A 20,603-nucleotide genomic window follows, 5' to 3' on the forward strand; every position below is an offset into this window, starting at 1 on the left:
GGAGTAAAAATATGGTGGCTGATAGTAATGAAAACATGAAAATGGGATAAGTATAGCTGTACTCAACTTCAGTTCTGGAGATCAGATTCTCTTCTCTGTCTTGGTCTCTAAGCACTAGCCCAATTTGAAAGAGCTCCGAAAGATTCGAATATTTTAAGGACCTTTTGCAGAACAAGGCCAGTAATGAGCAATTATGTTGCAGTGTTGAGATCCTCTTGTAAGCCAAGATGCAGGTAATAGAGCAGGTGCCCTAGGCATGTTTCTTGCTTGTTTTACTATAGCAGCTCTGACATCCATGAGAACTGTGGAGGCTGTAACAAAGTCTTCAGATACCTGAATTATTATGGAAGCCGTGAGACAGTTTAGCACTGGGAGATTTAAAAGTAATTTAAAGCTGCCTACTTTAATTTCCCTGGATTCTGTTCTGTGCTCTTCCTCCAAAGCATAGTGCAGAGTAAGAGCCAAACCTAAGCTGTCTGTCAGAAGAAGGTATTTTCTTACAGATAGCAGTGCTTTAAACTTGTGGTTGGGGTCTTTTTTTAGGACCTTCACATGGCTGAGAAGACTAAACTGATTACACAGCTACGTGATGCAAAGAATTTGATTGAGCAGCTAGAACAAGACAAGGTAACCAAAAAAATTTTCTTTAAACTCTGTGAAGTTTTTGAAGAAGATTGTTTAAAACTCAAAAGATCTGGCTGCTTGGTATTAGAAGCTGTTCTTAGTCATCTGATGTGGTTTGGTTTATGTTTTAACAAGCAAATAATTGAAGCTACCTGAAAATTTTATTCTGTAGATACTTTAGGGTATTTGTCTGTTAGGTTATGCTTAATACTGCAAGATGATGTTATTTGGGATGGAGCAATTATGCTGAATACACTCCTTAATGCCAGCTTTAAAACAAACAAACCCCCAAACACTAATGAAGATGAGATACAATGTAAATGAATTAAAAAACGTCTGATGAAGGAAAAGTAACCATAGTTTCCTAGGAATATGAGGAGTTTCTTGGGGTTTTGTTCCTTAAAAGTTTTTTTGTTTTTTATCACAGTCTTGGTATTTGGAGTAACTTCTGGTGGTGTAATAAGCAGCATGACTAACACTCATTGTAAGTGCATATTCTCTAAGGAGAAGCACACACACTACAATGCTTTTAGTCTTGGTTTGTTTACAGAATACGTATTTCAAAGAATAAAGAATATCTGTACCAGAAGCAGGAGGTTTTCTGATGGTCCTTAGTTGCTGGAGGAGTTCTTTTCATCACTAGATAAATTTTGGCTACTCTTCAAAATAATCCCTATTCTTATCTTCCTTTTGTTATCATTTTCTGTTTTCTGACATAAAAAAATGCCATGATCTCTGGTCTTGTATTAATAGACTAAAGTTTATTCCTGACAAGGATTGTGTCCTGGCTTGAAATTGTTTCAGCTATATGTTTTATTTATTTGCTAGCTTTTTATCACAAGGACCTTTTCCATAGGGCATGGTAATTGCAGAGACAAAGCGACAAATGCACGAAACTTTGGAAATGAAGGAGGAGGAGATAGCCCAACTGCGTGCTCGTATCAAACAAGTAACTACAAAAGGCGAGGAATTAAAAGAACAGAAAGAAAAATCTGAAAGAGCTGGTAAGAAATTCTGGAGATTATTAGCTTTCACACTTAAACATGAGAAAGCTTCAGTGTGGTTTTTTTGCACTCTTTTATCAGTTGTTGTTTGGAATGGATATTAAGAGATGCTCTTTTTCCTAAGAGATGCTCTTTTTGCTTTCTACATATCATCCCTGCTAGCATCATAACTAACTTATCTTCTGGTCACAGAGTTTAGGGATGTTTTTGACTGGTTTGTTATCAATTGAACTGGAGTTGGGAAGGAAACTGCTGAAGGGCAGCTGTACCTTCTGGTTTGTAGGAAAAAAGATTGACAGAGTTTTGTGCTGGTATAACTTCAGGAGAGAAACTTGCAACTATCCATAAGTTATCATTATAATGCCACCAGTATTTTACATAGAGAACATAGCAGTGAGTTTGTAAGAGCTTGCGAAGAAGTAGAAACAAGAGGATGTGTTAAAACCATAATAAGCATTTTCTTTCAATAATCATAGCGGAAGCATTTCTGATTTCTTTTTAGTGAAACAGCAGTGATGATTCCTTTTGTTTCAGCCTTGGAACCTAGTGGTTATGTAACTATTACATGCTGTAGTTTTGCTTTTGATGGAAATTAGGTAACATTAATTATGTGTGCTTGCAGTTCTCCTTTTGCTTGAAACTAAGTTAAAAGGTCAATCTGCCCCCCTTTGTTTTTTAAACAGTGAAATTGTTTTGCACTATATCTATCAAAATTCTTTCAGAACTCCTTTTGGCATTTAAAGGAGTTCATTCTTTTGGCAGAAGCTCAGATGTGGTTAGTTTGCATAAAACATTATGCATATTTTCTTCCTCTAAAAAGTGATAAGTTCAAACAATACAGTTCATAGGGGTTTATTTTAAATCTACATAGATTTAGATCACAACTTTTAATTTTAAAGATTAGTTTGGATAGATAATTCTGCTGTAATACAGAAAAGCAGCTTGAACATCCATCTTGTGAAAGTAACAAACATTTTGGTTAGGTGCCCTCCTCTTCTACCCTTTTGTGTTGCATGTGTCTTTTTAGCTCTGGAAATTAATATTTCAGAAGTAAGTCAGTTCTGCTGAATTTGGATTTTGTTCAGGTCTTGAAAACTAGGAAGCTTTTCTTCATGATTAAAAAAAAAGCTGAAGAATATTATAATACTTCTGTAGATACGAAGTTATTGTCATAGTTGTTTGAAACAGCATTTTTTTGAAACAGTAGAAACCTCTTAATTATGGACTAATATCTACACACTCTGATAATACAGTAGTTTCCTCAGGTTTGCGTAGCCAGAAGCTGAAAATGGGTTAGAGAGATGCTCTGGATACCTGGAAAACTTAACTACTGGAGTGAGAAGTAATTTCACTCTCTGAAAAATGTGTTGAGTACACTGCACTTTTCTAGGGGGAGATTTGTGTGTTAAATATGTTCTCTCTTAAATAAAATTTTCAAGTACTTTTGGTAACTTTTATGGTGGATAAGCATCCACTTTATTTTTGAGTGCATTTATTTTTGTACTGTTAAGCATGCATATATAAATGTTGGAACCCTTGGAAAATTAATTAATACTACTTCTGAGGTAGGCAAAATTGTAAGGTGACCTTTATTAGGTTTTCCTATTACTTCCTTGGCTTTATGCATTCCAAAAATGTTGTCATGTACAATGGAATTGTAGTTCAATACAGTTGAACTAAATCGTTCAGGCATTTGAGAAAACCACCATCAATATTGGGAGAGTCTGAAATTACTTCTCTGAGTTGTATCAGTTTTAAGATTTGGGCAGTTTCATGTATTTGAGGTCAACATCTTTAAAGTTCTGTTTCTTAAATAGTTGATGTGAGATGACTTCAAATTCTATACTTCTCTTTTTCTATATCATGGTTTAGTGAAGAACTGACTTCATGGCATATTGTATTTGTAGAAATGGTAATTTCATTTATGTTATGGCAAATAAGGATAAGCATAATACACTTACACTTGGAATTTACTTTCATAGTGCTATATTGTAGGCTAAAAAGTGGTATATTTTTTTCCACTTCATGTTTTTAACTTGTCTAGAGTTATGTGTCTGGCTTTTTTCTTTGTAATTCAGTGACTTTAGTGAAACGCTCCAGTGTTTGGTTTAATGTTAATGCATTTTTGTGTACTGAAATAGTGGAAAGATATGTATGCTTATTTTGCGTGTGTTGTGTAAACTGTAACTTGGTCTCCCCAGTTGAAGTTCATTTTTTTTGTAGTTAGAGGTACGTTATGTTGAAATCTCACAGAGCATCTTGTTTTTGTGCATCTACACATGCCAATAAGTGAATCATGGTGCCTTTCCCAAGCCTTGTATGAACAGGACTGGGGTAAGGGCTCTTTTTTCTTACATCACACATGGGGTGCTTGAACTGGGCTCTGAAAAGTAAATTCTGTGCTTCTCAGGCACTTTTACTTGAAGTAACTGCAACTGATTTTTTTTTTTTTAATGCTTTGCAGTATACATAGATTATTTACATTTTACTTCAATAAAACTATTTATAGTATTGTAAATTTACTGGTAAACTGGTTTGTTTCTCCTGAGAATACTTGGTGTAAGTCCTTTTGACTTCTCAGGATGCAGATTATTGACTTATTTATATTCTGTACAGTAAACAAAAAGTCTTTAGAAAGCAAATTCATTTTGCTTTACTTGCCATTCTTTGTAGGCGATACTTCTTTTGCAAGCTTAATAAACACATGCTTTGCACCTTTCTACTGAGAAACAAAAAGCTTGGAGTGTGCATTTAAAATCCTGCCTAGATGCACAAATCAACTGTAGGAAATGAATTCGAGCTTTGTTTCTCAAACTTTTGACAAGATGCCTGCTCTCAGCCTTCAGTAAGAAAATATGCAAATCCCCCCTTTGCCATCCTATTTAGTGCTTTCTTCACAATTTTCAGCAGTAGATGGCACTGTAGTTGAAGATAACACATCTGCAGGGCCGGGAGAGTATGCAATAAGTCTTTGCGGTAGGGACTGGTGTTATACTTGGTAGGAGGCAAGGTGAAGGGAACTGAGACTGGAGTAGTGTATGTAAAGCAGTCAACTCTCTAGCACACGTTTTATAAAAATCAGTTTTGCAACCTTGCACTTAAACTCTGCTCAGGCTCTGTTTGTGTAATTTATATACTGCACAGGAAGGTTTCTGGTTTGTCTGGCTTGGTCACATGAATGGGATTTTGCAAGACTCACCTGAGACTCTGTTGGTGTGCTTGTTACTGTTTCTGATTTGCCACTGTGCCTTTGTGAGACTTTACTTGACCAGTACCTCAGTTAAAAGGTCTTTCCTTGACAGTACCTCTGCTGGTTGGGGAAGAACACAGGCAGTGCCTTTACTCTGTGCATTCAGAATAGATGTATTTGGGTAAAAACATGGACTTTTATTCCAGGCTTTTATCCACAGTAGATTTTAAATCTCCCATAGATCAAAAGTAATAATAATAATATAGACCATGTTCTGTCTACTCGATGATAGTTTAGCCCTCTGCTGGTTTGAAACTCAGTTGTGTCATGCTACACTAGAATTAACTACTTTGAATAAAAATGTTCTGTTTTGCTTAAGTGCTAAAAGTGCCTGAGATGCATATAATTTAACTTTTAGAGAGCTAAGTGTGTTCCTGTGAAGTGTTGCTTCTTTGTGCTTTCATATCCCCTTGGCGTTTTATCCATCAGCTTTTATCTAGCTTTTGTATTAGCATCCTGCTTGCGATTACGGTGATGCAGCTGTTGTACTGCATGTTGCTCAGCTATTACATATCGGTAGTCAATCCTAGTGTGAACCTGGATCTTCTCTTTGGTGGATTTGTGGGCTATGGCAAATGCATTCTCTTTCCTTTCGCAGAAGTAACAGGTTTCTCAAATGAAAATAAAGTATGTGTTGCTCAGAGCAAGAATCAGAAAACATGTATGGAAAAGTGAAATAACTTAATCTTTTACTTGCAGGGTTTGTTTTCAAGCTATACTTTGTAAAGGTCTATAGGTTTGGGGGGAGGGGGTGGGTTTTTTGGTTTTTTTTAAAGCCATTTATGATGCTGTAATACTGAAGGATGTGGCCAATTTTGCTGGCTGTGCGTGCTTTTGTTAGGGCTAAGAGGAGAATCAGGGAAGTCAGTGCCATTCTCCAAATGCAGTTGGGCGGGCTGTGTTCATAACTGAGTTGTGCTTGGGGTGGTGAGGGGGGAGGACTTGAGTCCTGCAGGTCCCAGGTGGCAAATGCCTTGATGGGCACTGTGAAGATCTGTGCTTGGAAAGTAAGGAGCTATAAGCCTCATGCATGCTTGCATTGTGTTTTAGACTGTTTTGCTGTTTGAAATAATCTCTAGTGCTCTTGATTTTTTGCAATGACTTTTTGTATTCATTATTTAAGTAGAACCAGGAGTGAAAAAGTGGATACAATGATGTGCTTTGTTATTGCCAGGGTCAATAACAACCCTGTTTTGCCCTAAAACATAATTGTTGGCATGAGTAGTCAGAGAAAGGCTTCCTCAGAAAACAGAATAAATTCTGGAAAAGGTCAGAATTTGGGTGAATGCAATTTTATGGAATTAAGTTATTTCAAAACATATTTGCAGCATTGCCTCCAAAGTATAGACTGTGGTCAGAAGCTTCAGTTCTGAATATTATCAGAAGATGTGGTATGGAAATTATTATTCCCTTCTCAAACTCATGCCTGAATGCTATTAAAGGTAGTTTCCAAAAAAAAAAAAAAAAAAAGGATTACGAGAATTGCTGTGAATGCCTACTAAGTAATGGTGAATCAAGGAAATTAGAGATGTGTGTGTCTATTACAATTTTCTTTTTGGGATAGAACTAAGTGGAAGAAAGCTTAGCATACTAAGTAACACTTTCAAAATTATTTTGTTCTGTCTACTCCCAGGGTAGTATCCAAGTAGTCCAGGGTATAGTAGAATAACATACTTGTAGTTTTTTGTGCTCTGATAAATTACAGTCTTGACATTGGTACTGTGATTTTGAATTCTACAGCGGTGTTCTGCCAAAGATCTTTTATGCAAAAAATTAACCACATAGTAGACTGTTCTGAGACTGAATTTTCCTTTGATATGCAGCAGGGGTTTTCCACATTCATAATCTATTCAGGAAAAGACGTTTCCCTAATAGTGATCAAATTTTAGTCTTGTGTAATTCTATATAGATTCTGCCATCAGTTTCAGTGAGTAACTCAAGATACTTGTATTGAATAATAATAATAATAATAATAATAATAATAATAATAATAATAATAATAATAATAATAAACCAGCTCACAACACAGGAATTTATTTGCTTTCTTTTTATATCTAAATGATCATCTATGAAATTAATAAAGTATGTTGGAATACTTCCCCTTAGCATGGGAAGAAGCCATGGAATTATTGCTTCTGATTTGTAAATTAAAATGTGTTTCAGCAGACTTGTGCATCTTATGCAAATGTAAATAAATTTCGTGACTGCAGCTTAAGTGTTCTTTTGAAACATCTTATAGATATTAAGTTTCGCTCCCAGAAAACTTTAATATTTTTTTCTTACATTTTATTTGTGAAGTCTAGAATCGCAGGACAGTCTTCATAACACACAAGCATTTTTCCAGTGTCTCTGAATTGCATTGATAGTAGTCTACATTAAAAGTAAATAGTGAAATAAATTAGCAAAGCCATCTGTATGGACTCCACCAAACCCACAGTTTAAGGAGAAGATTATCTAGGTTGTACAGTTTGAAATGAAAAACTCCTAGGTAAATAAAGTGCCTGGTATTATATTTCAGTGTTCTATTCAGGAAGAACTCTTTCATGATTCAGTAAAAACTGACTTGCATAGCAGTCATTCCTGGTTTGTGCTTCTGTCTACTTGTTTTAGTGGAAGAACAGCTTGTAGAATTGCCTTTTCTTCATGCAGCTTTTTTCCTTTTTTTCAAAGTTACTCAGCACATATAGCCAGAAGAGGAGCAATAGTTTATTTATATGGTTTATGTATTTTATAGTTGTTTTAGGGGAAGAAATAGAAGCTACAGAATGTATTGGAAGACATTCACAGCTATTTGTCAGTTCTCTTTCCCTTCTACATAATAAACCCATGTGAATTCTTGATGGATTCCTAAGTTCATTCTTCTGTTAGTTGTGTAATTTACAGTTACTGAGAACTCTGTTCTTCTATCAAGGGACATAGATATTTCTCGACTATCATATAATTTTTTTTTTCTTTGCAGCTTTTGAAGAGCTTGAGAGGGCTCTAAGTATTGCCCAAAAGACAGAGGAAGCCCGGAAAAAATTGCAGGCAGAAATGGATGAAAAAATCAAAGCAGTAGAAAAGGCAAGTGAGGAAGAGAGGGTAAATCTTCAACGGGAGTTAACCAGAGTGAAACAAGAGGTGGTTGAGATTATGAAGGTAAAAGCTGAAACTCACCCTGTATTATTGGCTTTTAATCTAATCATTCAATTACAATTAAATTATAGTTGTAAAATACATTAGTATATCATAACTTTGTTATAAAATTTTTGCTATTTAATAAATTCTGTGAAAAATTCATTTCTGGGATTAAAGATTTACTTACGACAAAATAGAAAACTCCCCGTATAGATTTTTTTTTTTCTCTAACAGTTTAAAATAAGTACGTTAGAAGCATGTAAAAATGAACAGTATTACGCTTTGTTTCACAGTATTTAATAAAATCATTTACTAGAAGTACACTTGAGACTTTAAAGGGAGTCAAAAAGAAGTTAATGGCAGTCAGCTAACACATCTCCACCAGGATTTTGGGTTTTAATACTAAGTACTTTTAATGATTATCCTAGCCCAGTATGTGTAAGCATTTAAGAACTTGTTGCCAAACTGTTTGCTAGTTAAGAATTGCTAAGATTTGCTTCATCTGGTATATTCAGGTAGGAATTGCAGAACTGCACTTGCCTTGCAAAGCTGTAAATTTGAATACCTTTAAATTGCAGTTCTTGTGTTGACATTTGTTATGTTATTAATTTTTCTAAGAGAATACACTGATGCTTTAGGGGGTGACTGACTTGCGTTACATTATTCTTAAATAAAGCACGTATGTAGGTTGTAGATAGCTGTCTATATAAGAGTATCACCACTCGACTTTTTGGCTCATGAAATAACAAGAATACAGGGAAAGCCACAGACAAGTTCCTTTTCCAATTTATTATCACATTTGAACTGAAACTGAAAACATTAAGTTCACCTTGGTAGAAGAGTCTTTAAAAAATGTGGTGTTTCTTTTAGTGGAACTGGGAAAGACTTGAGAAGATGATGGATAACTTCAGGCTTGAAAATAAGAACTGTCAGGGCTTAATATTAAGGTCTCCAAGTGATTGTTACTTATTCAAAGGGAGCAAAGAGATGGTTCTGGTTTCCTCTCTCTGTTGCACTGCTTTTCTTACTAAGAAATAATACCAAGTGTTTTGTTATTTAATATTTTGAAATTAGTTTTTTCCGACTTTGATACACAGAAGTCTTCAGAGGAGCGTGTTGCTGAACTAGAAAAATTCCATAAAAAAGAAATGGCTACCAAAGATCAGGAGCTAAATGAGAGATTACAGGCCCAAGAAAAGGCGTTCCAGGAGAAGATGAAGGCAGCTCTTGTATGTATCCCTAAAATGTGTAGAAAGACATTTCTCCAAGTGTGAGGTGGGACTAGAAGTCTTAATCTGACCCTGTTACGCAGTGAGAGTCCTTCTGCACTCAAAGATACGAGTGTCCTCCAAAAGTCAAAGAGCTCAGCGTCTTCAGCAACATGAAAGGAAAGCAGATGCAATGATCCAGACTGAATAATGATAGTGAGCAGTGATAGTGATTAATTAACAGCTGCTTCTTGTGGGAAAGACTACTTTTTTTTTTTTTTTTTTAAACTTTTTGTTAGACTTCTGTTTTTTAATTTCTTCCTCTGGATCATTGGCAATTAGCCACAGCAACTAAAGTAAAAGAATGAGGCTGTTACTTGAAAAGTGTTGGTATTGTTCTGTCTGTCTGTGTTGTGTTACATGAACAGGGTTAACTATTCATAGTGTTTGACCTCAGAAAAGAGTTTTTTTCTAGGTCAGGCTGGGAGGACTCAATGGGATTCTTTGCTGTTTTTCATAAGCTGTAATCCACTTTAGATAATCATGTAATTTTACCTAACAAATAGTAGGTTCTTTTTTGTGCTTCTCCATGGTGTTGGTGACTAGGACTGTGTGACTTTGACAGTTCCTTCCTGACTGTATTATTCCTCCTGTTTCTCAGGTTATTTTTTTTAATTATAAGGAATAGAAGCTTAAAAATACATTAGCAGTGGAATCAAGTAAGGACAGACCTTTGTTTCTCTAAGGTGTTAATCGCAATTAATTGTGGTAAACACATCAAAATGAAAGGCTGGATTTCATTATGTTTTTCATACAAAGGGAAGTAGAAGACAAATGGTTCCCAAGAAGAGAAAATGGAAGTGATTTGTAACAATTTTGTTTTCACAGATGAAATACAAACTGTGTGTGTAGGAAGTACAGGTGATTAGTGTATGACTCCTACTAACCAGTTTGTAAACATTCTAGTATACTGTTTTTGAAGGTGTGATGACTATATTTATAGTTTATTGTTTTAATCATAATTTTTAATACAGGAAAAAAATCAGAGTGAGTGTTTAAAAACCCTTCAAGAACAAGAGCAGCAAGAATCCCTAGCCTTAGAAGAATTAGAGCTGCAGAAGAAAGCGATACAGTCAGAGTGTGACAAGAAAGTTCAGAAGATGCATCAAGAAGTAGAGACTTTTAGAACTGTGAGTAAAGATTCCAAAAGGGTAAATGTTTACAAGAATTCCTTTCAGTATCTATTTAACTGTGACAGGTTTACAAATACTGTGGATTTATTGTGATCGGGTTGGTTTAATCTCTCAATGCTTCTTGTAGTGACAGAAATTTAATGTATTGCCATGGTATGCTGCAGTGCATAGTTTTTTACAAGAGTAGATGGCAAAATATAGAAATACATTCACTTGATATCACGGTGTGGGATATGAATTTGTATCCATCTACATAATTTTTATCTATCTTATATGAGAGAGTTAAACTTTAAACTGTTTAACTTCTGGGTACTGCTACCTTATAAACACTTAGAAGGATACTTGAGTAAGTAAAAAATTTGCTTAAATTTTTGAAGTGTCCTTTGCTTTCTGTAATGGGTAAGATTATATTATCTGCTGATGCAAGTTTGTACATTATTCCACCACTCCCAAATATTAGTTTGGAAGTTTTGCCTATAGAAGCATTTTAACTTTACAGCAGCATTTCCATGAGTGGTGGATTAAAGATAAATCAGTAAATATGTACAAAGCTCCATAATACTTGTGTAGACTCCTGATATCTTTCATCCTATGTATTGGTGCTTTAGGTTAATAAGAAAATGTGAACGTGTCTCTCATAAATATCATGTGAATTATTTTATTTGAATTAGATACAATAAAAACTTGGAAAGAATTTAACTATTTTCACTGGAGTGAAATAGAAAAATTTTATTAAATAACTAACTCACCATAATGGAAGCAAAGTTGAGGAGAAACTAGATGAACAAAAGGCTATATAAAAAGTTGATATTAACTAAAAATAAGGGGATAAGTGACTTGTAGTTATGTGAACCTGGTGAGTTTTTTTTAGAATTTAATCAACTTGTTAACTTTTGAACATTCATATTCTTTATAAAACTGTATTCTCTAACAGAGGATTCTTGAACTGGAAAGCTCTCTTGCAAAGTATTCGCAAGATGACAGAAAGCAATCAGAGGAATTAAGTATTCTGATGGAGTCTGAAAAAAAGCAGCACAGTAAGGAAATCAATGATATAGTTGAAAAACACAAGAAAGAATTGGAGAACATGAAACAGCAGCAGGAAAAGCTTTGGACAGAAAAACTTCAAATCTTAAAGCAACAACAAGAAACTGAAATGGAAAAAATGAGAGAGAAACAAGAACAAGAGATAGATACAATTTTGAAAGAGAAAGAAACAGTTTTCCGTGCACACATAGAAGAGATGAATGAAAAAACATTAGAAAAACTTGATGTGAAACAAACAGAATTAGAAGCACTGTCTTCTGAACTATCAGAAGCACTAAAAATACGTCATGATTTAGAACAAGAGCTCTCAGAATTGAGTAGTAAAGTGTGTGAAACAAAGCAAGAATTGGAAGGAAAGTTGGAAGAAGAGAGGAAACGACACAACGAAGAGGTTGAAATGATGTTAAAACAGCACGAAATGTCCATTCAAGGTGTTGAGAAGGTACTCAAAGAGGAACTCAACAAACTCAAGCAATCATTGGAGGAGAAAGACAGACATATGGAGGAACTAAAAGCACATGAACAGAAACTAAAGGTATCTGCAGAAAGATCTGAAGCTGAACTTGTCCAAGTGTCCGCAAAGCTAGAGGAGCTTTCAGAGTCTCATCAGAGTACTTCTAATGAGCAGGCAAAGATTTATGAAGAGGAATCAGCAAAGCTGCAGCAAAAGCTGGCAGATCTTGAAGGTGAAAAATTGCAACTTGGTGAGCAGCTCCAAAGAACTGAATCCCAGCTGAATGAAGTCAAGAATGAGTTAGAGGTGTACATCTCTCAGGTACGTGACCTGAAGCAGCATTTGCAAGAGCAAAGCAATGAAAATACACAAAAAGTAACCTCTCTAACACAACAATATGAATGTCAACTGAAGGATCTACAAAGAGAGGCTGATGAGACAAAGAGAAGTCTAACCGAGAAGGAAAATGAAATTGAACACATGAAGGTACAGAACAAGCAAGTGGAAGAGCTTAAACAGAAACTGTTAGCTGCGGAGGAGAAAATTAGTGCTTTACAAGGAGAATATGAAAGTAAACTGAAACGTCAGGAGAACAAAATGGAGAAAATTAAACAGAAATCAAAAGATATGCAGGAAACTTTCAAAAAGAAACTTGCTGAGCAGGAAGCTAAACTAAAAAAAGAGCTTGAAAACAAGCAGTTGGAGTTCAGTCAGAAAGAGAGCGAATTCAATGCTAAAATGATGGAAATGGCACATGCCAGCTCAGCTGGAATCAACGATGCTGTGTCAAAACTGGAATCCAATCAGAAAGAGCAGCTAGAGAGTCTTGCTGAGGCTCATAGGAAGGAGCTGGAAGAAACTACCCAGAGCTGGGAAAAGAAACTCAATCAGCAGGTTGAAGAGCTCCAGGAAAAACATGAAATGGAACTGCAAGTGAAAGAGCAGGAAGTTGGAGACCTGAAACAGGAACTTGCCACCTTCAGTGCTGAGAAGGAAGGCTCCAGAACAGAAATAGCCCGACTGAAGGAAGAACAGGTGAAAAGGGAGGAGTCCCTGAAGGAATTGCAAGAACAACTAAGGCAGTCAGTGGCTAAGGTGAACGCTTTGTCAGATAGGGAAAGTGACCTGAAAACACAGTTGAAAAAATTGGAAAGTGATCTTAATCAGTCCCTGAAAGAGCAGTCAGGACTTCAGGAACAGCTCAGTAAACAGAAAGCAGTTGAAGAAAAGGACAAAGCCAAAATTACTGAGTTAGCTGATACACTGAAAACACTTGAAGAGAAGCTCCAAACTGTGCAGTCTTCTCAGTATAAAGATCATGAGAATTATGAGAAAAAAATAGAGGCAATTCAGCTAAAAGAAACTGAGTTTAAAAGGCAGTCAGGAGAACTTGCAGCCCAGTTAGATGCTTACTGGAAGAATGCTGAAGCTTTACTGCAAACAAAAAGCAATGAATTAATTGAAAAATGCAATGAAAAAATTGACATAGTAACATGCAAAATTGCAGATTGCGAGCGCCGAACTGCAAAAGTTAAAGCAGCAGTATTAATTAAGACGAGTAAGATTCCTGAACTAGAAGCTCAGCTTAGAGAAGTAACAGAGCATCATTCTGCTGCAAGTACTTCTTTGCAAAAGTCAATGCAACAGCTGCAAGAGAAGGACAATTTAATTATGTCCATGAGAGCTGACATCGAAGGACTTGTAACAGAAAAGGAACAATTGCAGAAAGAGGGAGGGCATCAGCAGCAAGCAGCATCAGAAAAAGAAACGTGCATAACACAGCTGAGGAAAGAGTTATCTGAAAATATCAATGCTGTCACCTCAATGAGGGAGGAACTCCAGGAAAAAGAATCTGAGATCTCTGTTCTCAACAAAACAGTTAATGACCTTAATGTTAGACTTGAAAGCACGATAAGTTTAACGGACAAGGAAGCAGCCATGTCTCTGTTAAGCAAGCAACATCAAGAGGATCGGTTGCACTTGTTAAACCAGGTACAGGAGTTATCGTCCAGAGTTGAGATGCTGAGTCAAGAAAAAGCATCAGCTCTTGAGCAGGTAGATCATTGCACGGTCAAGCTGTCAGAGTGGAAGATGAAAGCACAAACCAGGTTTACACAAAGTCATGATACTATTAAAGATTTGCAGAGCAAACTTGAATTAAGCAAGACTGAAGCCAATCAAAAAGATGAAGAGCTAAATAAACTGAAGGAGCAGCTGGCTGAACAAAGCAAGAGTCTCGATAGTTTAAAAAGTGAATTGGAACAAAAGCAAAACAGGAGGGAAAAGGAAGAAAATGAGTTAACGGCAAAGTTAAAAAACCAGGCAGCAAGAATTGCTGAACTAGAAGAACACATTGCTCAGAAAACTTCAGAAAATGATTCCTTGATGGAGGAACTTAAAAAGTATAATGAACAAAAAGAGGCAGAGCAAAAAGAGATAGCTTGGCAACTCCAGCAGGCAGAAAAGGTGGCTTTTGAAAAGGACAATAGATTTAAGGAGGCTGAAGAAAAAGTGCTTAATCTTGAGAAGCAAATGGGTTCACTGAAAGCTGAATTTGAAGCAAGGGAGAGGGAATTTGATCAAATGAAGTCAGCAATACTTAAAAGCAAAGAGGAAGACCTGAAAGAATTAGAAGAGAGACTGAATGCAGAGAACAGCACTAAGCTGGCAGATCTGAAAAAGAAGGCAGAGCAAAAAATTGGTTCTATTAAAAAACAATTGATGTCTCAGATGGAAGAAAAGGAGCAGCAATGTAAGCAAGATAGAGAAAATCAGTTAAGAGACTTGGAACAAAAAGTGCAGGAGAGAGAGGCCAAAATTCAGTCCTTAGAAGAAAAAATAAAGTCAACAAGAGATTCCACAGAATTAGAGAAAGAAATGCTGCAAAAAGTAGAGAGTGTAAAAGCTGCTGTAGAACAAGAAAAAAATAAAATGCTTGAGAGTGTCCAACAGACATATGAAGAGAAAATGCACATGTTACGGAAGGGCTTAACCGAAAAAGATGAATTGTTGCAAAAGTATGAAAAGGAACAACGAGAGACTAATGACTCTCATCTAGAACTGCAAAAGAAACAGGACAAACTCCTTAAAAAGCTAGAATGTGTTGAGAAGAGCCATCAGGAGGAGCAGAATAGGACTGAAAGCCTCAGGAAGGAACTTGAGGAGCAAACCAAAAAATACTTATTGTTAGTGGATGAGCATGCTCGTTGTGGTGGTGATTTAGCAAGCAGTAGGGAAGAATTAAAAGCTAAAGAACAAAAACATCTTGATATGGAGAATGTAATTGGAGATTTCCAGAAAAAATTGCAGGAAAAGGAGGTAGTCAGTCAATCTTTAGAACAGAAGATAAAAGAGTTGGAAAATAATATAGTGAAGGAAAATGAAGTACATAAGATTGAGATGGAAGATACGAGTTTGAGATATGAAGAAAAGCTTAAAAGTTTACAGCAACAGTTGGATGAAAGAAATGAAAGCCTGAAAGCTTTTGAGGAAAATGCTGAAGAAAAAGCTAAATCTGGTTTGGAGCTGCAGAAGTTACTAGGTGATATGCAGAACCAGCAGAAGGACTTGCAGACTAAACTGGAAGAGACTGAAAGGGAGAAACAGAAACTACGCAAAGAAGTGAATAATCTTCAAAAAGACTTACGTACTCTGCGAAAAGAACATCAGCAGGAGCTTGACATAGTAAAGAAGGAGTCCTTAGAAGAAATGGAGCAGAAGATCAGGTAAATTCTTTGTTCCTGGTCTTGTTACCATTTCTTTGCTTTATCTTTAACCACTAAAACCTCAAGAATACTTTTCTAAAGCTCAGTTTGTAACAATTAAATATTGACTGGTATTTTTCTGCCATTTTTCTAAATAGACCAGAGGAACAGCAAGAAAAGAACTACTTGAAAGTAGCACTTCATGAACACATAAAACACTATTTGAGTCATCAGTTTAAAAAGTGGTTTGTCTTTTGGCAAACTAATACCACTTTTGATTTGTTTTAGTGATGGTCATTTTCAGCATTGCCAGAATATAAAATATAGTTCTATTTTCCTCAAACAGGAAATGTAAAATATAGTTCTATTTTCCTCAAACAGGAAATAAAGTTTTAATAAACTTAGTATTGAAAGCTTCATGTTCAGATGATTTCAAGAATTGTTCATATGTACTACACAAAAATGTGGTATACTGCTTAGCACTCCAGTCGTTTCTCAAGCAAGGAATTCCCTAAAAATTCTGCTTTTATGCAGCACGTTCTTTACTTCCAGTTCTTCATCTTCCTCAGCAAAAGCTCCATATCTTCTGGAAAGGTTCAATTCTGGGTTGTTTTTTAAATGAAACACTACGCCTTTCAGATGAATTCACTAGGAGGGGAACAAAAAGCCTTCCTGAATCCCGTAGAACTTGTAGAATACAAAACCATCCCATTCTAAAATAGTTTTGGAGAAATTATGAGATCTCCTACCTTGCTAAACTGTTCTCACACTCTCTTTAAACATTTTATTTCCTCACTGTATTTTTTTTTTTTGTGCAGATGTGAACAAGAAGACATAGAGTTAAAGCACAACTCCACCTTAAAGCAGTTAATGAGAGAGTTCAATACTCAGCTGGCTCAAAAAGAAAGAGAATTGGAAACAGCAGTAAAAGAGACTATCAGTAAGTGAAATACTAATATAGCTGTGATCACTAACATAGCCAGAAAACTGAATTTTCAGATGCTCTGAGGAAGGGATTTTACCGGGGACTCTGATAAAGACAACATGTGTTTTATGACTGCCTAGAGAACTCGGGGAAAGAACTTCTGCTCAGGAAGTAACATATAAATGTTAATTGTAGCACAATTAGGAAAACGCATATGTAGCTGTTCTTCCTTATGCTGCAGGATGGATCTTTGATCTAGCACTCTGTTTGCATCTGTCATGGCAAGAGTCACCCATGATAGCCGTAGGTACCTATCTTTTTATCACCTGTACAAAAGAAAAAAAGGAGAGTAAGGTTTCAGAGGTGAAAGCACATTGGTAAGTTTTCATTGTAATACTACTTTGGCTTCAGCAGTACAAAACCTTTAACACTCTATCGTTGAATATATGGCACTGAAGGGTGCTTTTTACAGAAACTTGGATCCATCTGGGAATCAGAATTGTATTTTCTTAGCTGTGTCTTGCAGACTTCATTCAATGTAACCACTAACAGGTGCCAACCGGATATGATGTCCGATTGCTATACCGTGTGGTTATAACTACAGTACAACATATTTCAGCTTCTCTTCTCTGTCCATCTTTTGCCACCATTGTGTAAGTTGGAGGTTAGAGAAGTGAGCAGAAAGTATCTTTTGACTCCACAGTTACTGGAAGTACCTCTACAAGTGAGGAATTTCTGGAGATCTCCAGATGTTTCAATTGCTTTTCTAGATAGAGTAGGAGGTAGAATTAGTTGATAAATATTGGTTGTGATCTTAACTTTTAGAGAAAAGTTCCAGCATCAGGTAGAAAAAATTACTCTGTATACCGAACTGCAGACAACAAACTTCATACATACTAGGATCAAGTGACGTAATTATCACTGACAGTGTGGAAAAATGAGTTTTCTTGACAAGTTTTCCTTATAGATGCCTTCCACAGTTGACTTTAAGCTTTTTTTTAATACTGTTTTGACATAATTTAACAAAATAAATATGCTTTTTTTTTTTTAATAGGTAAAGCCCAGGAGGTGGAAACTGAATTGATAGAAAATCATCACATAGAGACAACACAGTTGCATAAAAAAATTGCTGAAAAAGATGATGATCTAAAAAGAACTGTGAAAAAATACGAAGAAATCCTTGAGGTATCTTTCTGAAAAGTGATACAAGTACATACATCTCAAAATAACTCTTGCCCTTTTTTCATTGCACAACTAGACAGAAAAACGATAACTCTTTCTAGTAAAGATCTTACTGCTTGAATTATACTTGATGTTGTGGTGACCTAGCTTGCAATTAAAATGTTTGTTTCTGTGTTTTATGAACATGAAAGAAAACAAAAAATTAAGTCCCAGCTCTGCTAATTCAAAAAAAATCATAAGGTTAGGTCCTTATGTCCTTGAGCAGTTGGTGTTCTAGATTGAAATGAGGAAGGTGAGTGACTTAAGTTTTGCTAGAGTTGTGGTGGTGGTGATGTGCTGTTTCTTTTAAGGATTTAAATACAGTGTTTATGAGTCAGCCTCACTCTCTAGCTCCTTTCTCTGATGCTCTGTCCAGATTGGCACCATAGCCCTTAAAGTCAGGTTCTGTTCTATGGAGGGCGCAGTCTGTTTGCATAGTTTTTCTGCTAGTAAAGCTTTCATTTTTACTTGTAAATGAACAGTTTGTCTGCATGATATTTGCAGATAGACATAGTTTTGGTCCAGTAATGTTTCAACCAGAAGTTAGTAGCCAACTTCTGTCTAAAGATACTTTACCTTCCCTGGATGCCTCCTGTCTTAGCAAAGTAAATTGTCCCAGCCCCACATGTATGGCAACAAAAGATTAAATGGTTTTCAGTGCTAGACTGTACATCATATTGGGATGCAGGCTTTAATTTTGCTAATCTTAGTCCTGTTTGCACAAATAATTTAATAAAAAAGAATGTCCCTTGAATAGAGCCAGTAGTAATAACTGTAAGTGAACTTCTATTTGTTTATGCTCAGTTATCAGCCCAAAGAGCTATGTACTGAGCATGACTGAGTGTTTAATACTACAGATTTCAATCTTGTAGGCAGGTTGGTGTGTTCCGCTCTGATTTTTGAACTTCTGGCAAGTTGGATGGAGATGGCAGGGTTTTAAATTTAGACTCCCCTTCTTTTGTTTCCTAATTTAGAAAAATTGCATGATACAAAACAATAGAGATTTTTTTTTTTTGTACCACAGGTCTAAATTCTACATTTCTGGAGGATTTATATTTCTCTTACCTGAATGTGCAGTGTGTTGCCATTTAGGTTGTTACTTTACAGGCCCAAATAGGTCTGTGATTTGAAGTCATGCAGATGTAATTCCTCTGTTTTCTGTACGTATGTCAGAAACATGCATGCTGTATTCAATGTATCATATTGAAGGTTTAGGCTAATTTGACTTCTGTGCAATTGGAGGACATGAACACTTGTTATTTTTTTCATCTCATTGATGATGGTAATGACAGTTGCCTGGAACTGCAATAAGCTGTAGTTTGGTATTTTAAATTTCAGAGTACATGTTTCTTTTTTAGGCAATGGTATATGTGTGAGTGTTTTGTTTTTATTATTTTAGCGAAGGAAAAAAAAGTTTAGAGAATTCATTACCTTTTTTCTTGAAAAAGTACTGCAAGCATCTCAAAAGTTAAGAAATATTTATGTTAAATTATGTATGTCATATTCATTGAGATTTCTGGTAGAAATAGGAACATATGCATTAGCAGATGTATAGGTTTTCTCAGTTTAGCCTAATGTTACCAGTTATTACTCCACTTACACCTGACTTGGCTCATGATAGGGTTGAGAAATTTCACACCAAAACATTTATGCAGAGAGGTTTGTCTCTGTCGTAAATGGTAAGAAGAGGAAGCAAAAATAATGCCAATTGCAAGAATGAATTTTGCTCATATAACTTTGTAGCTCTTCGTTGCATTTTAAACATGGTTAATGAGGCTAAAAATTAGTCTATCTTGATTTGAGTATATATCCTTAAAGACGAGCAGGAATCATTCAGTCTGTTAAACTTAATATGATTTATTTGTGAAGTGCTTCCCTGGTAATTCTCTTGCTTTATCTGGTGTCGTCTTATCTTTCATAAAAACTTCTATCACATAAGTTTTCATGAAAGTCTCCCTAATTAAAGGATCTGTAAATCAGCATAGCCTGTAGTTTGAGGCCTAAGTATTTTTTTTTCTTCAACTAAAGTATATAATTAGAAAAAAATTGAATGTTGTGCTCTAGCTAGCTTATTTTAAGCCTATCTTTGAGTTAAAATAAAATATCTAACTTCAGGTGTGTATTCTTTCATTTGTTGTAATGCTTCCCATGTGAATACAGGATAGGCCTTGTAGTTAAGATTGGGAAATTATGACTTTATTGAAGTCTTAGTATATAACTGTAATTAAATCCAAAGAGCATGCAGTTTATTTTCCAAGTATGCCAGATGCTGCATAGAATGATAAGTTCTTATTATAAATGCAGATTCTGTAGCATGTTGGAACCCCATGTGATCTCTAATTATTTCAAATTTTAAATTATAATCTCTATTCAGGGGTTTATAAAAATAATGGCTCACAGGTATGTCCCTCTTATAGAAGTGTCACTCATCATTTTGAGTTGAGTTTCTTTATTGTATTTCAGCTACCTTCTATGACTAAGAATGATGTGCATGCAATTTTGATTTATTTTGATGAACAGTAGTCTAGAAATTGTAAGATTCTATGATTCTTGATGTAAAAAAACCCTCAAAACCCAGCAAATAACCACAAAGCAACACCACCACCCCCAACCCCCCCTGAAAAAAACCACAACCCAAACCAAAAACAAACAAGGGAAAATAGAAGCAAGTGTATATGCCAGGTGTTGAGGCTTTTTAACTAGAGGAGTATAACCAGCTATTAAGAAATCTTAGAAAAGGTTAATTGCTGATATATTTTTGAGGGCATAGAAAAATCAGGTGAATGAATAAAAAATAACACTCTTTGGAGGTCGTGATGTTTGAGCAAGGTTTTTATTGAAGATGGATATTTTTAA

General features: G+C 35.6%; 1 protein-coding gene across 10 annotated transcripts in view; it reads left to right on the plus strand.

The window, feature by feature from the left end:
* Positions 1-20,603, plus strand: part of GOLGA4 (golgin A4) — a 69,178-nt gene that overhangs the window by 29,692 nt on the left and 18,883 nt on the right. For 5 of the 10 annotated variants that reach the window (XM_041122617.1, XM_030008404.2, XM_030008407.2 and 2 more), the window contains 8 exons: positions 544-627; positions 1,481-1,628; positions 7,838-8,016; positions 9,093-9,224; positions 10,238-10,393; positions 11,331-15,622; positions 16,420-16,541; positions 17,581-17,711. In XM_041122617.1, the coding sequence (XP_040978551.1) occupies positions 544-627; positions 1,481-1,628; positions 7,838-8,016; positions 9,093-9,224; positions 10,238-10,393; positions 11,331-15,622; positions 16,420-16,541; positions 17,581-17,711 (5,244 nt within the window). Of the gene's footprint in view, positions 1-543; positions 628-1,452; positions 1,629-3,748; positions 3,963-7,837; positions 8,017-9,092; positions 9,225-10,237; positions 10,394-11,330; positions 15,623-16,419; positions 16,542-17,580; positions 17,712-20,603 lie in introns of those variants that run through there. The other 5 variants (XM_030008406.2, XM_030008411.2, XM_030008408.2 and 2 more) reach the window with 5 other exon arrangements.

Source organism: Aquila chrysaetos, chromosome 3 (assembly GCF_900496995.4).
Source record: "Aquila chrysaetos chrysaetos chromosome 3, bAquChr1.4, whole genome shotgun sequence".
Taxonomy (NCBI): domain Eukaryota; kingdom Metazoa; phylum Chordata; class Aves; order Accipitriformes; family Accipitridae; genus Aquila; species Aquila chrysaetos.